Consider the following 24,413-nt stretch of genomic DNA (forward strand, 5'->3'; position numbering starts at 1 on the left):
GGACAGCTGGACGGACAGAGGGAAGAACAGACAGGACTGTTGTTGACACAAGAAGACATAGATATTATATAAATGTATTATAAAAAGTACCAATGAACATAAAATGTCTATATTCAAGTTTTCTGTGAATATCTGTCGGCTCACCGGTGAATGGGTCGATGCTGGCAGGGAAGCGGTACTCCATCAGGACTCGGACCCAGTCCGGCATCGGGGGCAGTTTGGGCAGTTTGGGAATCGTCACTGGACGTCCCAAAAGTTCAAAGGGGAGCACAAACTCCTTCTCTTCCTCTTCCTCTTCTGCTGCTGTAGGGGTTTCATCCTTCTTCTCTTCTGGAGGAGGAGGAGGAGGAGGAGGAGGAGGAGCTTTGCTTGGTGCTGCAGAAAGAATCAATACGATAATGTTCTATTTATTATTTAGATGATTTCACAGAAATAAATGAGACTGAATGTAACTGTTCCTTTAATTCAATTTGTGTCAAGACAAAAATATGACGACATGAAGACAAAGACACAATGACATGAAGACAAAGACACAACGACATGAAGACAAAGACGCAACGACATGAAGACAAAGACACGACGACATGAGGACAAAGACACAACGACATGAAGACAAAGACACAACGACATGACGACAAAGACACAACGACATGAAGACAAAGACACGACGACATGAGGACAAAGACACAACGACATGAGGACAAAGACACAACGACATGAAGACAAAAACACAACGACATGAAGACAAAGACACAACAACATGAGGACAAAGACACAACGACATGAGGACAAAGACGCGCCGACATGAAGACAAAGACGCAACGACATAAAGACAAAGACACAACAACATGAGGACAAAGACACAACGACATGAAGACAAAGACACAACGACATGACGACAAAGACCCACCGAAATTAAGACAAAGACACAACGACATGAGAACAAAGACACAACGTCATGAAGACAAAGATACAACGACATGAGAACAAAGACACAACGACATGAAGACAAAGACACGACGACATGAAGACAAAGACACAACGACATGAAGACAAAGACACAACGTCATGAAGACTAAGACACGACGACATGAGGACAAAGACACAACAACATGAGGACAAAGACCCACCGACATGAAGACAAAGACACAACAACATGAGGACAAAGACACGACGACATGAAGACAAAGACACAACGACATGACGACAAAGACGCGACGTCATGAAGACAAAGACGCAACGACATGAGGACAAAGACGTGACGACATGAGGACAAAGACGCAACGACATGAAGACAAAGATGCGCTGACATGAGGACAAAGATACAACGACATGAGGACAAAGACACAACAACATGAGGACAAAGACACAATGACATGAGGACAAAGACACAACGACATGAGGACAAAGACACGACGACATGAAGACAAAGACACAACGACATGAGGACAAAGACACGACGACATGAGGACAAAGACGCAACGACATGAAGACAAAGACACGACGACATGAGGACAACGACATGAGGACAAAGACACAACGACATGAAGACAAAAACACAACGACATGAAGACAAAGACACAACAACATGAGGACAAAGACACAACGACATGAGGACAAAGACGCGCCGACATGAAGACAAAGACGCAACGACATAAAGACAAAGACACAACAACATGAGGACAAAGACACAATGACATGAAGACAAAGACGCAACGACATGAGGACAAAGACGCAACGACATGAAGACAAAGACACAACGACATAAGGACAAAGACACGTCATGAAGACAAAGATACAACGACATGAGGACAAAGACACAACGACATGAAGACAAAGACACGACGACATGAAGACAAAGACGCAACGTCATGAAGACAAAGACACGACGACATGAAGAGAAAGACACAACGACATGAAGACAAAGACACAACGACATGAAGACAAAGACGCAACGACATGAAGACAAAGACGCGCCGATGACATGAAGACAAAGACGCGCCGATGACATGAAGACAAAGATGCGCCGACATGAAGACAAAGACACAACAACATGAAGACAAAGATGCGCCGACATGAAGACAAAGACGCGCCGACATGAAGACAAAGATACGCCGACATGAAGACAAAGACACAACAACATGAAGACAAAGATGCGCCGACATGAAGACAAAGATGCGCCAACATGAAGACAAAGACGCACCGAGATGAAGACAAAGATACAACGACATGAGGACAAAGACACGATGACATGAGACACTTACAGGCTGAAGGACTTTCTTCCTCAGACTCGTCCGGGTCCACCAGCCGGTCTTTTTGCCGCTCTGTCCGTCCTTTAAACAACTTGACGAGCTCGCTCAGACGGTCCTGGACCACCACACTGCCGACGCTGGCTGCTGACAGAGGACGCATCCTGTGGGATGACAGCAGGACAGTAAACATGGGGGATGGAGGGGACTGAGGTGGAGGACAAAGTACACTTGTGTGTCTTCTCTCACTCATCGTCTGCAGTCAGCAGGTCTCCCTGACTGGACAAGGTCTTCAGACCGATTCTCAACAGTTCGTCATCATTCTCATCGGCAGACATATCACCTGCAGCACTGAGAGAGACAACGGCAGGAGGACAGGTGGACAACAACATGGACAGAAATATGAAAAGAACCACAGGAGGCCTGAAAACAAAGTTGCAGAGAGCTTTTCTTTTGCTTCTGAAAGTGGAATTTTTTTTTGATTCCTTGAAACGAGGAAACAAAAAACATAAAGACATAAACATGAAGAAATTAAAACATGAAGAAAGGAGACAGAAATATTCAGACAAGTCCACAACAACAAAGACGTGAACAATGTGAGTGTAGCTGGCATGTTTTAAAATCCTGATATTCAGTGAATTTTCCAGGAGAAGTCCTGCTGTGTGAAGTCAAAGCGTCATGTGTTAAAGCTGCATTCTCTCTAGTGTCCATCAGGGGGCGACTCCTCTGGTTGTATAGAAGTCTAGTCTAAAATGACTCTACTTCTCTCTTGATTTATTACCTCAGTAAACATTGTGAACATGAGTTTATGGTCTCAATCTTTAGTTTCAAGTCCAAAATCCAAAATCCAACATGGCGACGGCCAACCGGACTCATCTATCCATGTTTTTCTCTAATAACTAAAACACGGTGCCGTAGTATCTCTAGCGCCCCCTCTGGCCAATCAGTAGCGCTGCAGACAGACTCATCTGTTACCTGAGCTTTGACAGTGGGCTGAACTCTGGCTCTGGGGTTGTGATAATTTTAGGGATGTTCAGGCCTTTTCCCTGCCCCACATCCTGATCCACATCTTGATCCACATCCTCCACCCTCAGCTCCGGAGCTCCGCCCAAACCTTCACCACAGCGCCCTGAGGGACGGAGTAGAACAGCTGTTGAACTACAGGTAACATCTTCTCACGGCTGTCGAGAGAGTTGTTTCAGGTTTACTGACATCAGACTTCAACAACCTGTTGACATGATGGAAAAAAAACATATCTACTGGTTCAGTTTAGTATAATGATCAAAAAACAATGTTTAATGAAACCAAAAGGCTGGAAGTCAACAGGCATGTTTTAAATCACATATGTTATTATCTAAATATAAAAGAAAGGAGCATGTTACCAACAGCTAGCTACTTTTAGCATATTTGATGTTCTGTATTCAGCTGATTAATAGCTAGCTGGCCAATATATATATATATATATATATATATATATATATATATATATATATATATATATATATATATATATATATACACACACATCAAAAATACAAGGAATGAATTTCTATCAAGTCTCCCAAATCATTTCCAAACAATCTCAAAATAATTAAAAATGTTCTAGAATTCATGAGCTTGTGTTTATAGTTTTTGTAATAACCAGTTTCCAACCTTCCAATCCACGTCAACATCCAGACATGAGAACAACTGTGCTACATTGTATCTTTAACCCTCACATTACCAACTCTCCATCCAGACCTGAACGCACCACAGTGACATCACCAGACAGTTTTAGTACCAGTAATGGGCGTGACTCAGACTTTCTAGTTGTTAATAGAGTTGTTAATTTCAGGTTTAACTTCCAAACAAGTGGCTTTGAGGCTTTGTTTGAAACAGGCATTAGTCTGCTTGTTGGGCCCTCTTTCTAGTGATGTCTCAAAGCAAAGGGAACAGCAAAAGAGCACAGCACAAACATCCACTTCCTGTTAGATCACCTGAGGTGAGGTCAGCTGGCGGCTCAGGTGAAGCAGTGCAGAGCAGTAGAGCATGATGGGAGAGATGAGGAAGAGGATGTGGGATGGTTTGGATGAAGCTGGTTTGTTTGGCACTTTGAAGGTTTGGATCTATGGGTGTCTAAAGGTTCTCTAAGGGTCTGCTGGAGGAGGGCGTGGTTAAGGCTGCTGAGGATCCTGGGAGTTGGAGTTAAGGCGTGTGAAGCGGCGGACGATGCTCACGCAGCACTGTCGCGCCTGCTCGGGGAGCTGCGACAGCTCCCGGGTCAGCTGGGCGAGCTCCGGTGGCGGGTTCAGCGCGGGAGCAGCGAGGTTATGGTCATGCATCAGCTTCCTGCAGCTCTCCAGACACTCAGCAGCGCGCGGGAATCGAAGCAGAAAGCTCTTTATCGGAGAACAAATGTCGGGAACTGGACGGAGAAACAGTCAGAAGTCAAAGAGCAGATGAGAGCTGTGAGTTCCTGTTGGGACCATTAGTTAATATGAGGAGACCAGGAAGTAGAACAGCAGCATCAAATCAACAGTGAGTTTCTTTCATCTGTCCTGCTCTCTGTTTAAGTGAGGCTGGTGACCGATTGGTCTGTCAATCAACACATCAACAGATATTAATACTATTATTATAGCAATCCAAGCAACATTTGAGCATCTCTTTATTATAAGTGTATAGTTCACTGAATAGTGGCCTATGTAACTCATTGGTTATGAAACTTTAATGAACTATTCACATTGTAGGAGTTGACCCTATGAAGCTCCCTGTGCTGTTATCAGTTATGAGGCTGTTCTGTGATCTTATTTCATACCTTCAGTTCTACTAAAATGTGTTTTCTAGGTAAATATAATCCATCATGAATCTTGTCTGCAACTATTCCCTTCATTTAAATACAGAAATGTGCAACACATTCATATTTGAAGCTAATAAGACTTTATATTTGTGAAACAGGTATATTCATGTTTCTGTTGTGCTCTCACCTCCACATCCACCTTCTGCTGCATCGGCCTGAGAGAAGAAGAAGGAAGAGAACAACATATTTAAAATCTCTGCTCACTTTTTAATCATAATGAATGAAATATAATTCACACTTTGTCTAAATTTATATTTGTCAAAATTAAAAAGTAAACTGTTATTTTATGAAGCATCACATTTAATTCTTTTACTATTTTTAAAACGGTCTTCATGAGCAGAGGGAGTTTGTTCATTGTCTCTGTCCCGAAAAAGACCGCAGTCACCTGCCTCTACGACTACCGCCCAGTCGCCCTGACTCCAGTCATCACAAAGGACGTCCTCCCAGCAGACCTGGACAGCCACCGGTTCACGTACCGAGCGAACAGATCTACGGAGGACGCGGTCTCCATCACACTCCATCACCCTGTCTCACCTGGAGCACCCTAACACATACGTCAGGATGCTCTTCATTGACTTCAGCTCTGCCTTCAACACCGTCACCCCCATAAACTGCTGCATAAACTCAAAACCTTGGACTCTCTACATCACTCTGTTCATGGATTCTGGACTTTCTCTCAAACAGACCACAGAGTGTCAGGATAGGGAACCTGACATCGAAAACCACCACCCTGAACACTGGTGCACCGCAGGGCTGTGTGCTCAGCCCTCTTCACCCTCTTCACCCAGGACTGCTCCTCCACCTCTTCCTCCAACACAATAGTGAAGTTTGTCGATGACACCGCTGTGGTGGGACTCATTTCCAACAACGACGAGACGCACTGCAGACAGGAGGTCCAACATCTGGCTGAGTGGTGCTCGGACAACAACCTGGTCCTGAACACCACCAAGAACAAAGAAGTGATAGTGGACTTCAGGAGATCCAGGAAGACCACACCCTCTTCACTCTACATACGTGGGGAGGAGGTGGAGAGGGTGGACAGCCTCACATTCCTTGGGCTTCACATTACTGAAGACCTCACTTGGTTCCTGATCACATCCCACCTGGTGAAGAAAGCCCAGCAGAGGCTCTTCTTTCTGAGGAAGCTAAAACCAGCTGGCCTGCCCCTGACCTTCTGGTAAACTTCTACAGAAGGGTGATTGAAACCATCATCTGTCAGTGCTTCACTGTGTGGTACGCCAGCTGCACAGCAGAGAACCGGAGGGCCCTGGCCCGGGTGGTTAGAACAGCACAGAGGGTTGTGGGAGTTACCCCCACAGTGTATGCTGGCCGCCTCCAGAAGAAGACCAGCAACATCTGCAAAGACATCACACACCCGGGTCCCTCTCTGTTTGTTCCACTGCCATCAGGAAGAGGATACAGGACTATCAAAACCCGGACTACCAGGCTGAGGAACAGCTTCTCCCCAGAGCGGATTCCTCCATCACCCCCCCACCCCCACCCACCACCCACCCAGCTCAAGAAACAAAAACAGGCAATAACACGACACTTTAACAAAGCACCTTCTTCACCTTAAAGCCATTGATGCCTGTGTTTTATCTTGTGTATATTTATTGAATGTCTTGTCATAATGTCTTGTTGCTGCTGTACTGACTGATGAGTCGCCAAATTCATTTCGTTGTATCTTTTTATAATGACAATAAACAACCTTATCCTTATCACAAATCACAAATTCTCCTCAGAGTTCTTTACAATCTGTACACATACGACATCCTCTGACCTTTGACCCTCACATCGGAACAGGAAAAACTCCCCCAAAAAACTCTTTAACGGTGAGAGAAGAGGGAGAGACCTGAGGGATCCTCTATCAGGATGAGGTGTGATAGATGTCACATGTACACAATGAACAACACGTTCACCTGATCTGTGGTGGTGATTATTGGAGCTTGTGACTCCGGTTGTTGGGTGATGGTTTGGGAGTCCGGACTATCCACTTCTCTCCTTTCCGATGCCGGCTCCACATGTGTTGATGAAGGAGTGGCATCGGACAGACAGACGTCCATCAGGCTCCTGGAGGAGAAGAGCACATGTCACGGATCCTTCCACTGGTGTCCTTCGTGCAACATTAACAGGATTGTTTTTCTTGTATCACTGTTACGGTGGTTTCACATACAGTTTTGGTAAAAAAACATTTAAAGGAGACGAAGGTGACGTGCAAAATGAGACCATTAAGGCAAATATACAGCACTCAGTTTGCATCTTATCTGATGTTCAGTGCTCAAATCTTCTCTTCAGTTACTGATTTCCTACATTTCAGAAAAACTTTCAACCTACCTTTTGAGGTCTGCCCTGATTCATAGAACAGTTGGCAAAAAACAACACAAAATAAATTGAGCATGAGACACTGTGATGAAAAGAAACAGACATGCAGCAGAATATTTGATTAGAACCAAAGTCCTGCCCTCATTAGCTAACCTCGAGCTAACAATTCAACTGGACAAAACAATTTGAACACCTTTTCATTTCAACAAAATGAGAACAACAAGGATTTAGTGAGAATGTAACAATAACCACAACTTCCATTAGCTTCCATTACCTGGAATCATACCATTGCACTTGGGTGGACTCTGGTGTGTCATTGTTCAAGAGTCTGTCATGGGTACAGCGACCTGACATGCCGGTCTTAGGCTGTTTTGGGCCAGAACATTTAGCTTACAACACTGAGTGGAGAACACTAAGATGTGATTCAGTGTCCACTGCAGCCACATCCACTGGTCAAATAGGCTGTTTAAGTGTCAGTGTGTTGTAGGTCTGCCCTGACATGCCTGAGATACCATTCTGATCATGCATGGACTTCTTCAACAGTTTCAGTCCTTATAATCCTTGATTTCATTCGTTCTGTCACTGCCCAGAGCTCACAACCACAGGTGGAGGTTGGGACTTAGATTAAATGATAACTTAACAATGTCACCTTCAGGCACAACTTTGTTTTCACACTCTGGAGGAAGAAGCTGAGTTATAAAACCTCGCCCACCTCTTTGGCAGACGTCACCGACGTAGACAAAAAGGTCAGCAGTAGCAAGGTGCTAAGGGGAGATGAGATTTGCCCTGAAATACTAAAGGCTCCACAACTTGTAGTGTGCCTTGGTTAACATGCTGTGGGCTGGCACACCAGTGGTTGGGAAGTCCAAAGGGGACTTAAAGGTCTGCACTGCCCTGTCAGGAAAATTAATTCTAGGAGTTAGAAAGGACCATCATCCTAATTGCCTCTGTGATTTTCATAGACAGGATCTCCACTTGCAGCCAAAGAATGGAGTGAGTCCAGTTTTGACAGACACCCTATATAGATAGTCGCCTGGAACAGGGCAGGACTTCAGAAGGCCATAAGAAGTAAAAGGCTGAGTAGATCTGATTGTACCAAAGTACAAGCTCTAAGTGCAAGCTTATGCACAGGAAGTGTGCAACCCTCATCTCATCTCATCTCATCTTCGACCGCTTATCCGGGATCGGGTCGCGGGGGCAAAGCTCCAGCAGGGGACCCCAAACTTCCCTTTCCCGGGCCACAATAGCCAGCTCTGACTGGGGGATCCCGAGGCGCTCCCAGGCCAGTTTGGAGATATAGTCCCTCCACCTGGTCCTGGGCCTCCCTCGGGGTCTCCTCCCAGCTGGTCGTGCCTGGAACACCTCTCTAGGGAGGCGCCCAGGTGGCATCCTCACCAGATGCCCGAACCACCTCAACTGGCTCCTTTCCACGCAAAGGAGCAGCGGCTCTACTCCGAGTACCTCACGGATGACCGAACTTCTCACCCTATCTCTAAGGGAGATGCCAGCCACCCTCCTGAGGAAACCCATTTTGGCCGCTTGTACTTGCGATCTAATTCTTTGGGTCAGTCCACATGACCATAGGTGAGGGTAGGAACGAAGATTGCCCGGTAGATAGAGAGCTTTGCCTTGCGGCTCAGCTCTCTTTTTGTCACAACGGTGCGGTAGAGCAACTGCAATACCGCCCCAGCTGCTCCGATTTTTCGGCCAATCTCACGTTCCATTGTTCCCTCACTCGCAAACAAGACCCCGAGGTACTTGAACTCCTTTACTTGGGGTAAGGACTCATTCCCTACCCGGAGTGGGCAATCCACCGGTTTCCTGCTGAGAACCATGGCCTCAGATTTAGAGGTGCTGATTCTCATCCCAACCGCTTCCCACTCGGCTGCGAACCGATCCAGTGAGTGCTGGAGGTCACAGCCCGATGAAGACATCAGGACCACATCATCTGCAAACAGCAGCGATGCAATCCTCAGCCCACCAAACTGTAAACACTCCTCCCCACGACTACGCCTCCATATCCTGTCCATGAATACCACAAACAGGATTGGTGACAAAGCGCAGCCCTGGCGGAGGCCAACCCTCACCGGAAACGAGTCCGACTTACTGCCGAGAACCCGGACACAGCTCTCACTTTGGGCGTACAGGGATTGGATGGCCCCCAGAAGTGGCCCCCTCACCCCATACTCCCGCAGCACCTCCCACAGTATCTCCCAGGGGAACCGGTCATACGCCTTCTCCAGGTCCACAAAACACATGTAGACCGGATGGGCATATTCCCAAGCCCTCTCCAGGATCCTTGCGAGAGTGAAGAGCTGGTCCGTTGTTCCACGGCCAGGACGGAATCCGCATTGTTCCTCTTCAATCTGAGGTTTGACTATCGGCCGAACCCTCCTTTCCAGCACCTTGGAGTAGACTTTACCAGGGAGGCTGAGTAGTGTGATACCTCGGTAATTGGCACACACCCTCTGGTCCCCCTTTTTGAACTGGGGAACCACCACCCCGGTATGCCACTCCCTAGGCACCGTCCCAGACCTCCACACAATGTTGAAGAGACGTGTCATCCAAGACAGCCCCTCCACACCCAGTGCCTTCAGCATTTCTGGATGGATCTCATCAATCCCTGGGGCTTTACTAACTTTGCAGCAGAAGGTGCTCAAAGCACAGAAAGTGCATAATCAAGTACAGCCAGTGTAACAGCAGGCGTAGTAGAGCCACTTTCATTTAACGATTGGTCACTTTGTCTGTAATCTAGTGATATTTTACAGGTCAGTCTCAAAAACTGCTGTTGACTGAGAAGTAGGTTTGAACTTCAGTTGTGTAGATGAGGAGAGGGTATCCAATCAGGTCCGGACTGATACTCACTCCTAAATATTATAGGACATAAGTTAAAATATATCATGGAACATAAAACACCTTGGAGATGGTGTTCTTCTGCTGAGTCCCTTTAATACTGTAGGAAAGCCTCTCTAAGGTAAATGAGAACATTAAAGCAACACTCCAACCACTAACCCACTGAGCATCGACACCTCATGTCAGAGGAGAAGATAGAGATCAGTAGAGGGATGAAGGCGGATCCACCACAAACATAGCCGATCAGCTTGCCCAAGTCCTTTTTAGTCAATACAGAGGTTGCAGTAGCGGTTTGCTATGAGCATTTAACAAAGCAGCAGCATGTGAGATATCAGGAGGGAGGGGCTGTTCATGAAGATGGACTTACTCTGGATCGTCCTCGTTTTCCTCCTCAAGGATGTTGGGAAGTCTGTTGAGAACAAACAGCAGGACAGTGTTTGTCTGTGTGTACTCGTGGTATCTAATTATTATGTCTTAAAGACAGATTCAGCTTTTCTTTAAAGAGAACAGAATCAGCCCATGTGGTGAGATACTTCAGCTGGTTCTGTTAGAATGGCACTGCATTGGCTGAATCAATACAAGCTCAAAATCAGTCTTATTAGTTCCTGAGGCGCTGACGGTCCGTAGAAGCACTGTGGACACATTTGTATGCGTTGTGTGTGTGTTCATGTGACTTACTGCTCGTTGGACTCTGGCAGTGTTTCTATGATGATCTTAGCCGAATGCTCCACCTCTAGCTGTCGGACCGCCTCCTCCGCTGCCTGCCTGGCCATCTCCTCTGCGACGCGGGCCGCCTCCAGCAGACGGTCCTGCTGCAGTCTGTGGACACGGAAGAGCTCCGATACTCACCAACACTACAGGAAACTACACGTTTAAATGTGGAGTCTGAACAAAGGAAAGACAAAGGCTTGCTGCTATCAAATCCAACAATAACAAAGAGGGGTCAGTGACCTGTCCTCCATGTGGACCAGAACCTCGTCTCCAGCCTCCGTCTTGATGTCCATCGGTGGACTACATTGATCCACTTTGGTCACCGCTGCATCTCCTATCTGCAACCAACCGGAGAGAGAGAGCAGATTCTCTTCACGTGGAAACATCTCTGTGGAGAACGACTTCAGTACCAGTCTGAATATTGAATATTGATGCTAGTGTCGCCATGGTAACCTCTATGTCATGGTACCTACATGGTACCATAGTACTAATCCTGGTACCCTCTAAAGTACTATAGTACTCATCCTGGTACCCTCTAAAGTACCATAGTAGTAATCCTGGTACCCTCCAAAGTACCAAAGTACTAATCCTGGTACCCTCCAAAGTACCAAAGTACTAATCCTGGTACCCTCCAAAGTACCAAAGTACTAATCCTGATACTCTCTAAAGTACCGAAGTACTAATCCTGGTACCCTCTAAAGTACCAAAGTACTTATCCTGGTACCCTCTAAAGTACCAAAGTACTAATCCTGGTACCCTCTAAAGTACCATCGGAGTTTCTCTGGTGTTTGTTCCTCATGTGAAAGGAGAAGTTAGCGTTGATTTTATTGTGTAACTTGTGTGTACTTCAGTAACTTCACTTCTGTAGTTATTTTAACCACGACTTATTTTCATGAACCTAATTAAGTAGTTTTGTGGCATAAACGTTTTTTAAAAAGACTAAATTCATATAATGAGTAAAAATGTGTGGCTGACTTTTGTATGATCATGCATGACAAATGAGGAGTAACATTTCATAGGATATACAAATCATGCATGATGCTACGTTGACTTTAAACACATCACTGATGAGCCTTTACAACTGAGTCCAATCGAGCATCATGCTACCATTAGCATGTTAGCATGTGTATATCCGTATTAAGATGAGAGTAGAATGTTCACAATGGGTCGGTACTCACCAGATCCTCTGTCTTCTGTGACTCGTCTCTAACCTCCTTCTGCTTCACCTCTTTGTCCTCGTCCTGTCCCATGTCCTCCAGCACCAGGTCCGTCTTCTTCTGTACAATGTTTACTGAATGCCACATGGCAGAAGATATATATATATATATATATATATATATATATATATATATATATATATATATATATATATATGCATACATAACCACACTGGAAATGATAAATTCATGTCACAGATAAAGATAACTTATGATTCTGGCTATTTGTGTCTATTTTCTGGAGTAACTGATAATATGATTCAATATCTGTAGATCAAAGAATTAATTAATTCATCTGTTTTGAATCTTAAGAGATAAATTAAAATTAAAATGAGTAAAAATCAATATAACAAACACATGAACATCTGATGCAATCTGCAATGCCAACACTGTGCTTACAGAGCATAATTTACAGATTTGGACATTTAATAATTGTTTGATAGACTCATTGATTGATTGATTGATTGATTGATTGATTGATTGATTTCTATTCCCTGCACATTCAGGTTTACAAACCAAGACAACAAAAACACAAAAAAATGCACCAATTTTCTTTATTTTCATAAACATACAGCAAAATGCTTTAGTGAGTTGCAATCCTTAATTAGCTGCCTTTATATTATCAGCAAAAGTCTATTAAATAGAAACTATTGGCCACCCAGATTCCAGATCTGTCACTAATAGCTCATGTGAGTTTCTAGTATGAAGAAGCTCCAACGACAGAATAATCCATCAGTTCTCTGACTGTGGTACAAAAGAAAGACTTGGTGGTTTGTCATAGTCCATTCTGTGAGATACAGAGATTTAGATTTAGATATATGTATGTTCATTATTAGACTGAAGAAAACTAATCTTTGTATCTCATACAATCATCTTCAGATGTACACATGTTCAAATATGTGCAGAAACAAATCATAAAATGAAATAAGATAATCCTGTATTAGTCCCGCAGTGGGACATTTACAGGATCATTTATATTTCATCCCTTTAGTTTCCTCAGTAAAAAAAGTTAATTAATTAAAAAGACTGAAAGCACTGTCTGCCTGCCTGCCTGCCTGCCTGCCTGTCTGTCTGTCTGTCCTTCAGTCAGTGTCAGTGTCAGTGACTCTGTCCTGCTCTTCCTTCTCCTTTTATTTTAAGGGGCTCTTGCCGCCTGAAACAGAAGGAGAAGAGTAGCGCGGTTAGAGTCCGTCTCATCACTGACACAACCGCTGCCAATCAATACACAGCTAGCAAAGCCCATCAATCTACCAATCAATCAATCAGTTAGAGAGTCATTAACACCTGGACCACACCCAACAGTGATGTCACAGTGCACCGACACACCCTGGAGTACACTTCCACATCACTGCAGCAAGGTGAGAAATTCAAAATATGGTTTAAATAAGTTTCAACACTGGAAGTTAAAGAAAGATAAATTAATCTCAGTCATGTTTGATTGATTTCACAGTGTTGATATTGATGCTGCTCCAAACTGTTCCTCTGCATTTCTAAACATCTTCCTGTCTAAACTTCATAGTGAAGCTGTGTGTGCAGCATCTGTTTATTACCTGCATATTTTATTTGTATACTAACAAAAGCCAGCTGCCAACAGCTCTGTGGAATTAGTCTCTAAAGTACCCAGAATCCAGAGCGACATGATGCTGATTGTGGGCTAGCTCCCGATAGAAAAGGTTCTACTCACTGTTCTGCACCTCGTCACTGTCTGCGTCCTGCATGAGGAGAACAAACATTATGGCGACATGTTCGGTCTGCTCTCCTAACGAGGATTCATACTATTGAGAGGAATCATACCTGCTTCTGGACTGGCTGAGGCAACATGCGTCCAAACTCGCTGACGATCCATCCCATCATACTGTCAACACACGGAGACGGATTAGACCACATGTCCTCAAACATTTGTCCTGAACTTAGATCCTCTAACTCTTTCACATTGTGTACACAGTGTTGCATACAAATCTGTAGTTGAGGGTAAAACAACTACAAACAATTAGCATAGCCAACGTTATGCTGTTTAGCAAATCTGATGTTATGAGAGTTGTTTCTATGTTTCTACCAGTGTATTTATATTTTATGTATTTATTCATCCAGACATTTGATATACGGTTTGTTTCCTGGAAATATCTTAACTTTTTCAGTTTTCCAATAGAAGAACCCCAGTTCAGCTTTCTGCTCTAATGTTGTTATGTTAATAGGAAGCAAGCAATCAAACAGAAACCCCTGCACACACACACACACACACACACACACACACACACACACACACACACACACACACACACACACACACACACACACACACACACAGTCACCAGGCAGCTTGTTGCAGAGACCAGGACTACAATAGCATCTTCACCGAACTTGGTTCTACTTCTGGGTGCAGCTAGAAGTCCTCTGCCTGATGACCTGAGAGGCCTGAGGCTGTATTTTGAATGAGCTGGAGCTACTGACTGTTTGGATAATCCTGGATATAACGTGTTACAGTGCAACCTGTTACATTTAGATATGAATGTGCTAAATTCCCCACCAATGAATCGCCTCCTTCACGTGGTGGAGGGCTTTCTGTGCCCCAGTGACCCTGGGAGCTGTGTTGTCGGGGGCAAAGGCTCCTGGTAGGGTCTCCCAAAGCAAAGTGGTCTCTGTGGAGGGGCCCAGAGCCACTCACTGACACTATATGAATCGACCAGAAAAGAGTGGTTGCACCTTGCACAGGTAAAGCCAGACCTGGGAGGGAAGCTCATCGGTGAGCGTCTGGTGGCCATGCCTTTAGCACATGGCGCTCTGCCAAGCACAGCCTCAACAATCTACATGGAACCGCCGCCCTGGGGTCCCACCACTGGCAGGGATGGTGTCTGGGTCGGGCGCATTGTGAGTCAAGTAGCAGCCAAAGGCGGGGACCTAGGCATACTGGCCCCCGTCATCGTAGACTGGCTCTAGGGATGTAGAACGTCACCTCTCTGGTGGGGAAGGAACTGGAGCTGGTGTGGTGGGGACTGTCCTCTAAAGGCCGCCAACTGGGAACTCTATAGTTCTCCTTGGTGACTTCAACGCTCAAATGGGCAATCATGGAGAAACCTGGAGGGGGAGAAACAGCCTTCCTGTGGTGGTTTGTTGTTGGACTTCTTTGCTGGTAACAGATTGGTCGTAACAAACACCATGTTGGAGTATAGAGTGGTTCATAAGTGTACATTGTACCAGAACAACCTCGGCCAAAGATCGATGATCAACTTTATGGTTGTATCATCAGATCTGCGGCTGTATGTCTTTGATCAGATGGATCAGATGGGAGGAGGCTGCAGGACAGGCCTGGTAAACCCAAACGTGTGGCAAGGATGAACTAGGAACGTCTGAAAACAGAAACAAAAGCTTGGTACCGGTTGGCCAGAAGGACTGCAGCTGGTTGCCAAAGCAAAAACCCGGCTGTGGGAGGAGTTCAGGGAGATTAGGACTTTTGGTTGGCCTCAAGAAAGTTCTGGCTCAGGCTGTATTCAGCAGAAGTGGAGAGCTGCAGACCCGGACTGGAGAGATGTTGTGTTGGAGAAACAGCATTATCACATTGCTCAGCCTCCCCGGGAAAGTGGGTCCTTGGTCTGGGATGGGTGGTTCTGTTTGGCGCAGCAGTGATGAAGACGCTGTTCCGGACTGTTGTGGTGAAGAGGAAGCTGGTAAGACGCCCTGGAAGAGCTGGAAAACGTCTGGAATACCCTGCTGCCCCCATGACAGATGATATATGATGGATGATGGATGGATAATAAATAAAGAACTCAAAGCTCTTTAACTATACATGTCATCATGCACCCATTCACAGCCATTCATACACTGATGACAGGTTCTACTATGCAAGGTGCCACCTGCCCATCAGGACTCTAACTAACGTTCATACACAGCAGGAACAGCCGGCGGGAGCAATTTGGGGTAAAGTGTCTTGCTGAAGGAAACATCGACATGGACTAGAGGAGCTGGGGATCGAACTGCTGACACCCTGATGGATGGATGATAGAGGATGGATGGATATTTTTAAGGTAATAAAACGCTGTATTAGTGATGTTGGTAATGTGGATAAAAGTATCCAAAATAATATCAAGGTTTCTGACTCGTGAATAATGTGAATAATTGTCCTGTTTCTGTCTTTTAGGACTGACTATGAGTATCTGGGTCTTGACTGTATTCAACTGTAAAACATTGGATAAGCATGTTTCCCACTAAAGCTTGGAGTACCTTGATCTTCAGCTTGCACTCTGTAGTCCTTACTCTTGCTCTGCATCTCAAACTGTATCTTTGAATATCTCCCTCTTGAATTATAGTTTCCATAATGTTCTTCAATCCACTGACAAAGATTCACTAACTTTTCAGTGTCAGCAGCTGGTTTTGGTGGCGGATCAGGTTTTGGTGCCGGATCAGGTTTTGGTGCCTCTACTGTAGAAAGAAGCAGGAGAGTCTCAGGTCAGCAGAGCTTTTTCTCACTCTGAGGTAAATACATGTTGTGATGATTTGAAGATGACCTTTAGTTGAAGCCGGAGCTTCAGACTTCTCATTGACTTCAGTCTTTGAGCGAACATGAATCTCCGGCTGAGGAACCACCTTCTCTAAACCGTGTTTAATCCAATCGATCATCCTGTCAGTCACACAAACACACAAACATGTTCAAATATCACAAATACATTATTGACCAAAAATCCATTTATTGACTGGAGGCCACCAAAACAATAATGTGATAGATCTCAGGTCTGGTGAGCTACTCTAATCACATTTTACCTCTACCTCTAAATAAACAAACATACTTATCTGATGTCAGTACAGTAGATATTTATCTTATTGCTATGAGACCTCAACTTGTTTCCTGTGAGGTTGAGACAGTCAGCTGTTTCTAAAAACACTTTTTGGATGGTTTCCAAATGGCTCCAGGTTTACAGCTCATTCGATTTAATCTGATCACTGAGCTTGTTGTTGAGCTGATATTATTTACCTGCTGTTTCCTGCTTAACAACCTTCCTTCTTGGAAGGAGAAGAGTGGATATCAGGTGTAAGCCGCTGTACATTTAAATTAAATCAATGTGACAGTATGTCAGAAGTCTTTCTAAACACCATCTGATCTGAAAACATGGAGTCAGCTGATGACTCTTTGAGTCCCACAAGGTCTGAATACCGTTTGAAAGGACATTCCTCCCTGATACAAGTTTATTTAAACATATTTAAAACACCTCTGGAACTCCAGGGTATCTGCATGTCTAGAAAGATCTCAGTGGGTAGAGCGGGTCGTCCTTTAACCACGAGGTCGGAGGTTTGATCCCGGTTCCTACTGTCTGCATGTCCAAGTGTCCTTGAGTGAGACACTGAACCTCATGTTACCTTCATGTTGCTTTGATTGTGAAAACATTCTGTGAGCTCTTAATAAGGACTTAGATTTAACACACACACACACACACACACACACACACACACACACACACACACACACACACACACACACACACACACACACACACACAGACCTGGGTGGGAGGGGCTTGTTGTCCTCTCGGGTTGATCCCACCTCCACCACAGTGACCTGAAGCTCTGCTGCTGAGAGAAACCAGTGATTTATTGACTCTGTTTAATTCATTTAAGGTCTCAGCTGATTATCCTGACGGGTTCTCACCTGTTGCAGCTGCTGTTTGACGCACCTGAAGAGAAACAAACACACGAGGTCACATGACCAGCGGACCGGGAGAGTGGGAGGTTTCTAAGTTTATAATGTCATCAGGGTTCCCTATGACATCATAACAGAAGGCCTGCTTTAGAAACTTTTCACCAGGTAAAGTGCATCATGGGAAGTATAGGATCCAGAGTCCTCCTTTTATAAATCTATCAACTGATTATTAAACATGTTGTAATATTTCTACTTAACATATTTTGTTAAATAATGAAAATCGCAGCCACAATTTTTTTGTTTAGATGTTAGGGTTCTTGAAATCATTTGGATTAATCCTGAAACTCTGAATAATTCTGAAAAGTTAAATATTCCACGCCAGAATTTTTATGATTATTTCAAACTTTTTCGGAGTTATTACGTTTTTTGGTACTTTTTAGACTTTTTGGGATTGATCAATATTTTTCAAGGTTATTGTGAGTCGTATCATTATGAACGTCTAATTCTCAACAAAAAAGTGAAGAAGTCTATTTCCGAAATTCATTTTCATCTGAATAAGAATTGATCTTATTTCAGATCAAGCTGATTCATTAAGTCAATATGAATGTGAATCAATTGCTGCTCAAATAACCTCAGCTTCAGGAGGTGTAATGACAGACAGCCTAATAAAAGTCACAGGAGTGTGTTCCTCTACTTTACCCATGCAGGACGTCCTGTAGCTAGTGCTCATGTACCTCAGTGGGCGGCTGAGCCGGTGGTGTCTCCTTCCTGTTCACATCAGGCTGAGGGACGACTTTCTCCAAACCCTGAGCGATCCAAGCCATCATCCCTGTTCTGAGGTAGAAGACAACAGGAAACGGCATCGGTGTGTTTGACCACCAGAGGACGACAAATCAATATTATTATAAGGATTATTTTACAATAAGGATCATGTGATCAACGAAAGCAGCTGATGGCTTTGGGCCACTTTCAGTTTCTTTATTTCTGGTTATGACTGAACAGAATATGTAATTCTGTTGAATGAAGGTGAAATATAAAGTACCGCTGTGCTTTTAGGGTTGTTAATGAAGCAGCTCACTATTTGGTATTCTGCCTCTGAATGGCTTTATACAGTAGCTCAGTATTGGGCAGTCTATCTGTTGATAGGTTCATGAAGCAGCTCACTATTCGGCATTTCAATGTGTTCGTAAAGCAGCACACTATTTGGCATTCTGCATCTGAATGGCTGTATGCAGTAGCTCAGTATTGGGCAGTCTTTCTGTTGATGGGTTCATAAAGAGCTCACTATTAGGTCATGATTACTCACTCTTCTTCCGGTTTACTGTCGTCCACAGAGAAGAAAGAACACAGAGGGAACAAACTCATTGTGTTGTTGTCTGTCAGTAAACCAGGACAGACTAGAGACTCAGTTTCTTCTTGAAATACTTGAGGTAGGAGTCAGACTTAATGTCTGGACTGAGACGTCACAACCACAACAGCCAGTCCAGGACCTCAGGACAGTGTTTCAACATCAGGGGTCACAACAGATTAACTTCTAGTCCACCATCTCACCAACATGAACAACTGTCCAAGTCAAATCTCAACTCTTTGAAACAAGTCCAAGTAAAGACAAAAGCAGATCCACTCCAAGTCTCAGGTGTTATCAAAACAAGGCCAAGTCAGGTGTTATATTTTATCTAAACAAGTCTGAGTTAAGACAAAATTATTTTCAAAGCAAAAGTCTTATCATAAAGGTCCAGATCAATTCTTATCAAAGCACAAGTAAGTCAGGTCTCATGTTTCATCAAAAAGTCCAAGTAAAGACAAAAGTATTTTCAAAAGAAGTCAAAGTCAATTCTTGTTTTTTTAAGAAAGTCCAGGACAAGAAGTCGTATCAAATTAAGTCCAAGACAAGATCCACATTTATCAAAGTAAGGCCAAGACTAGTATCATGTCTTATCATATCAAATCCAAAACAAAACGTATGTCTTAGCTTACAATCAAAGCAAGTCTCTATAACAAAACTCAAGTCGTATCAAAGCAAGTCCGAGAAATAAATCAAGTCTTAATGAAACAAGTCTAAGACAATACTCAAGTTTTATCAAACTCAGTCCAAGTACATTTACACACACACACACGCACACACGCACACACGCACACACACACACACGCACACGCACACGCACACACGCACACACGCACACACACACACATACACACCTACACACCCACACACACACACACACCCACACACACCTACACACACACACACACACACACACACACACACACACACACACACACACACACACATACACACCTACACACACACAAACACACCCACACACCCACACACACACACACACACACATACACACCTACACACACACAAACACACACCCACACACACCTACACACACACACACACACACACACACACACACACACACACACACACACACACACACATACACACCTACACACACACAAACACACACACACACACACACACACACACACACACACACACACACACACACACACACACACACACACAAACATTCAGCATTTACCTGGTTGTTGTGTTTTCCTCCTGTGAACAGAGGTGATGAGGAAAGGAGAAAACATTACCAGGACATACAGGTGACCTGAACTCACAATGAGTCTCAGTTGTAACATCTGATCCCGGTTCAGTATCTGATCCTCACCTTGGTGGTGGAGTTAGCTCGACTCAGCTTTGGTGAGACTGCAGGTTGAGGCAGAGCGCCGCTGATCCACATCAGCACACCAGGCTGAGAGGCAGGTGCCGGACTGAGGACATACAATTCAGAGTTTTAACATTTCACTTCACTCACAGTTAGTTTTGAAACCAAACGTCAAAACTAAATCAATTGAAATTAATTAATTAAAGTAAAAGCCTTGACATTTCAAAGACGTGGCTCAAATCAAGGTATGCAAATTTAAGTAATAAAATTATATATCACATATTGATGAGGAAAACTGACGAATCCTATCTTTGCTTTGGTTTTAGTAAACTATCATGACTTTGGTTTTAGTAAACTATAATGACTTTGGTTTTAGTAAACTATCATGACTTTGGTTTTTAGTAAACTATCGTGACCTTGGTTTTAGTAAACTATCGTGACTTTGGTTTTAGTAAACTATCGTGACTTTGGTTTTAGTAAACTATCGTGACCTTGGTTTTAGTAAACTATCGTGACTTTGGTTTTAGTAAAATATCGTGACCTTGGTTTTAGTAAACTATCGTGACTTTGGTTTTAGTAAACTATCGTGACTTTGGTTTTAGTAAACTATCGTGACCTTGGTTTTAGTAAACTATCGTGACTTTGGTTTTAGTAAAATATCGTGACCTTGGTTTTAGTAAACTATCGTGACTTTGGTTTTAGTAAACTATCGTGACTTTGGTTTTAGTAAACTATCATGCCTTTGGTTTTAGTAAACTATCGTGATTTTGGTTTTAGTAAACTATCATGACTTTGGTTTTAGTAAACTATCATGCCTTTGGTTTTAGTAAACTATCATGACTTTGGTTTTAGTAAACTATCATGACTTTGGCTTTATTAAACTATCATGACTTTGGTTTTAGTAAACTATCATGACTTTGGCTTTATTAAACTATCATGACTTTGGTTTTAGTAAACTATAATGACTTTGGTTTTAGTAAACTATCATGACTTTGGTTTCTTATCATTGTGTCTTATAATCGTGGATGTCAGTATGACTCACCTGTTCTCCTCTGCTGCCTCCTGATTGAGTTTGACCGCTTTTGGAGCTGTGAATAAAACAATGATGTATGTTTCTGTTTAGTGTGAAGAACAAAACCAAACCGAACCACATTAGTTTTACTGTGTTCATGTCTTACCCTCGTTTTTGCATTCATCTTGAAATTTTACTTTCTTTTCCTGTTGAAAACATAAAACATAGATACAAATATAATACATCATTTAATATTTATTTGTTGAACTAAAACACATTTCATATGTAAATTATATTTTAAAATCCTATTTCTGAAGTCATTAAAATCACAACTATATGTGAAGGATTCCTATAAATGCAAGAAATATCAAAATATCTACAAATGAATTGAACATGAAAGTTTTCAGTTTTCAGTTTTCAGTTTTTGACATTGGCGTCTCCCAGTAGTATCAAAAAAGACACTGTAGTCGACACTTGTATTAATAAACTGAAACAAAGTTTTTACATCGGCTGAAAGAGACAAAATGAAAACAACAAAAACGTGAATGATAAAGGGGGTGTGACTTACAGTGACAGGTGGCGTGGTCGTGGGAAGGGGCGGGGCTGAAGTAGGGGGCGGGGCCTCTTTCTGATCTTCAACTGTTGAAGGCTGAGGCAGCTGGGGAACCACCTTGACCACCCAGTTCAACATCCTCGAAGAACAAACACACAAACAGAGAGCGTCACTGCTGGGAATGAAGTTCAACTGTCATCCAACACAAGCTGGAGGAATCTGTGTGTTTAAGGCTTCAAGTTTTCTTTCTGTTTTCATGTCATCAAAAAAAGGAAAATAAAAATACCTGGAACTTTTTATGTTTTACAAAAAGAGCTACCTAGAGCAAACCTAGAATGACCTAGAGAGACCTAGAGAGACCCAGAGCAACCAAAAGTGACCTAGAGCGACTAAGAGCAACCTAGAGAGACAAAGAGCAAACCTAGAGCAACCTAGAGCAACCTAGAGCGACTATAGAGCAAACCTAGAGAGACCACGAGCGAACCTAGAGCAACCTAGAGTGACTAAGAGCAACCTAGAGAGACCAAGAGCAAACCTAGAGAAACCTAGAGCAACCTAGAGTGACCATAGCGCGAACCTAGAGAGACCTAGAGAGACCCAGAGCAACTTAAAGTGACCTAAAGCAACTAAGAGCAACCTAGAGAGACAAAGAGCAAACCTAGAGCAACCTAGAGCAACCTAGAGTGACCATAGAGCGAACCTAGAGAGACAAAGAGCAAACCTAGAGCAACCTAGAGCGACTATAGAGCGAACCTAGAGAGACCACGAGCGAACCTAGAGCAACCTAGAGCAACCTAGAGAGACCTAGTTTGAAGGGAAACTGACCAAGCGTCAGTATTTGATTTGAAAACGTGTTGGTTGTGTATTTTGGAAACTTTTAAAAAATAAAATCAACTGGAGTATAAATAAGTAATCATCTCTATAAAGTTTACATCTGAGCCGTCTGTGGTCGGTTAAAGGTGTTTGGATCAGGTCTGGCTGAGTGTCAGCCTCAATCACAGCGGACTGCTTATGACCCTAATCCACCACAGACTGCAGCTGTGTCGCTGTGCTACTGGACGTACACAACTGGTGGCCAGTTTATCACTTTACCAGTCAGACAGTTAATTAATTAGCCAGTCAGGTGGCCAGTTAACCAGTTAGTTACCCAGCCAGTCACTGGAGGCATGACATCCAGTACACCAGCAGTAGATGTTGATTCATCTCACTTTGGTCTGTGTGAATTTGGTTGAGTGTCGGGACCCTCGGCTGTGTTCCAGGACCGAAGGACCGGATGCGAAACGGATCTGGACCGTATACGGCTGCCTGATTGGTTTGATGTTGACCATCTGGACATGGTCTACCATGAGAGGTCCATCAGACCATCAGGTCAGAGGACAGCTAACAGGATTCAGGTTGTTGTTGGTCCAAACCTTTCTGGTTTCCTGTAACGTTTTTGTTAAACCTGTATGAAGATGGTCAGTGTGTTATTGACCCACAGTTGGACCAGAGCCAGATTTCTGATTCCAGACTGATGAGATGAGTGAGCACTTCTTAAAGCCCTTCACTTGTTTTCTTAACTCACATTTTTTTAAGTAAAATTCTCCAACCATGCCTCAGTTCTAGTTTAACTCAAACACATTACTCATTATTCATTAATTATTATCCACGATTAATTTAGAAACTAAATCAAAAACAAACATTCACTGCACATTTCAGATCAACCAAAACTGAACTAAAAGAAACCAGCAGACACAACAACAAATCCACTGTCCTCTGCAGTGTTTCCACGGTGGCCACCGGCGTCCATGGTTGTACTTTGGGGTGTAGTGTAGAGGTGTGTGGTCTATGTGCTGGTGGTCTCTGGTCCTACCTGAGGTGTTCAGTCAGGGTCCAGCAGCATCCCTCAGACCTGCAGTGAAGAAGTTGTGAAGACCTGCAGGGATCTGAACCCTGTGGGAAGATTATGGAGGAACTCTGCTAACAGGATTACTGAGGAGCTGAAGGGCAGAGTGGGACAGAGAGAACGGGATGGACAGACGGACGGACACGTGTAGCCTAGCTTAGCACAAAGCAGTGGGATGTTTCATTATGTCCAAAGAAACATTTAGCCTAGCTTAGCACAAAGCAGTGGGATGTTTCATTACGTCCACAGACATGTTAAGCCTAGCTTAGCACAAAGCAGTGGGATGTTTCATTTGGTCAACAGACACGTTTAGCCTAGCTTAGCACAAAGCAGTGGGATGTTTCATTAGGTCCACTCATACGTTTAGCCTAGCTCAGCTGGGGAACCACCTTGACCACCCAGCTCAACATCCTCGAAGAGCAAACACACAAACAGAGAGCGTCACTGCTGGGAATGAAGTTC

The 24,413-nt window shown here is 43.7% G+C and overlaps 1 protein-coding gene across 1 annotated transcript in view; it reads right to left on the reverse strand.

Annotated features, from left to right (window-relative positions):
• Positions 1-24,002, reverse strand: part of cngb1a (cyclic nucleotide gated channel subunit beta 1a) — a 38,284-nt gene extending 14,282 nt beyond the window's left edge. The window contains exons 1-23 of the mRNA XM_068728706.1: positions 23,919-24,002; positions 22,088-22,205; positions 21,680-21,713; positions 21,544-21,589; positions 20,505-20,607; positions 20,370-20,389; positions 18,552-18,651; positions 17,827-17,851; positions 17,681-17,744; positions 16,691-16,803; positions 16,535-16,601; positions 13,983-14,043; positions 13,873-13,900; positions 12,150-12,262; positions 11,212-11,309; positions 10,939-11,079; positions 10,628-10,669; positions 7,005-7,155; positions 5,213-5,240; positions 3,225-3,378; positions 2,499-2,600; positions 2,259-2,413; positions 145-375 (exon numbers count right to left, since the gene is read on the reverse strand). Coding sequence (XP_068584807.1) covers positions 145-375; positions 2,259-2,413; positions 2,499-2,600; positions 3,225-3,378; positions 5,213-5,240; positions 7,005-7,155; positions 10,628-10,669; positions 10,939-11,079; positions 11,212-11,309; positions 12,150-12,262; positions 13,873-13,900; positions 13,983-14,043; positions 16,535-16,601; positions 16,691-16,803; positions 17,681-17,744; positions 17,827-17,851; positions 18,552-18,651; positions 20,370-20,389; positions 20,505-20,607; positions 21,544-21,589; positions 21,680-21,713; positions 22,088-22,204 — 1,993 coding nt within the window. The 5' untranslated portion in view covers position 22,205; positions 23,919-24,002. The remainder of the gene's footprint in view (positions 1-144; positions 376-2,258; positions 2,414-2,498; positions 2,601-3,224; positions 3,379-5,212; positions 5,241-7,004; positions 7,156-10,627; positions 10,670-10,938; positions 11,080-11,211; positions 11,310-12,149; positions 12,263-13,872; positions 13,901-13,982; positions 14,044-16,534; positions 16,602-16,690; positions 16,804-17,680; positions 17,745-17,826; positions 17,852-18,551; positions 18,652-20,369; positions 20,390-20,504; positions 20,608-21,543; positions 21,590-21,679; positions 21,714-22,087; positions 22,206-23,918) is intronic.
• Positions 24,003-24,413: the final 411 nt, after the last annotated feature.

This window comes from Cebidichthys violaceus, unplaced genomic scaffold (assembly GCF_023349555.1).
Source record: "Cebidichthys violaceus isolate CVI_PGR_0920_01 unplaced genomic scaffold, fCebVio1.0.p SCAF_43, whole genome shotgun sequence".
Classification (NCBI taxonomy): domain Eukaryota; kingdom Metazoa; phylum Chordata; class Actinopteri; order Perciformes; family Stichaeidae; genus Cebidichthys; species Cebidichthys violaceus.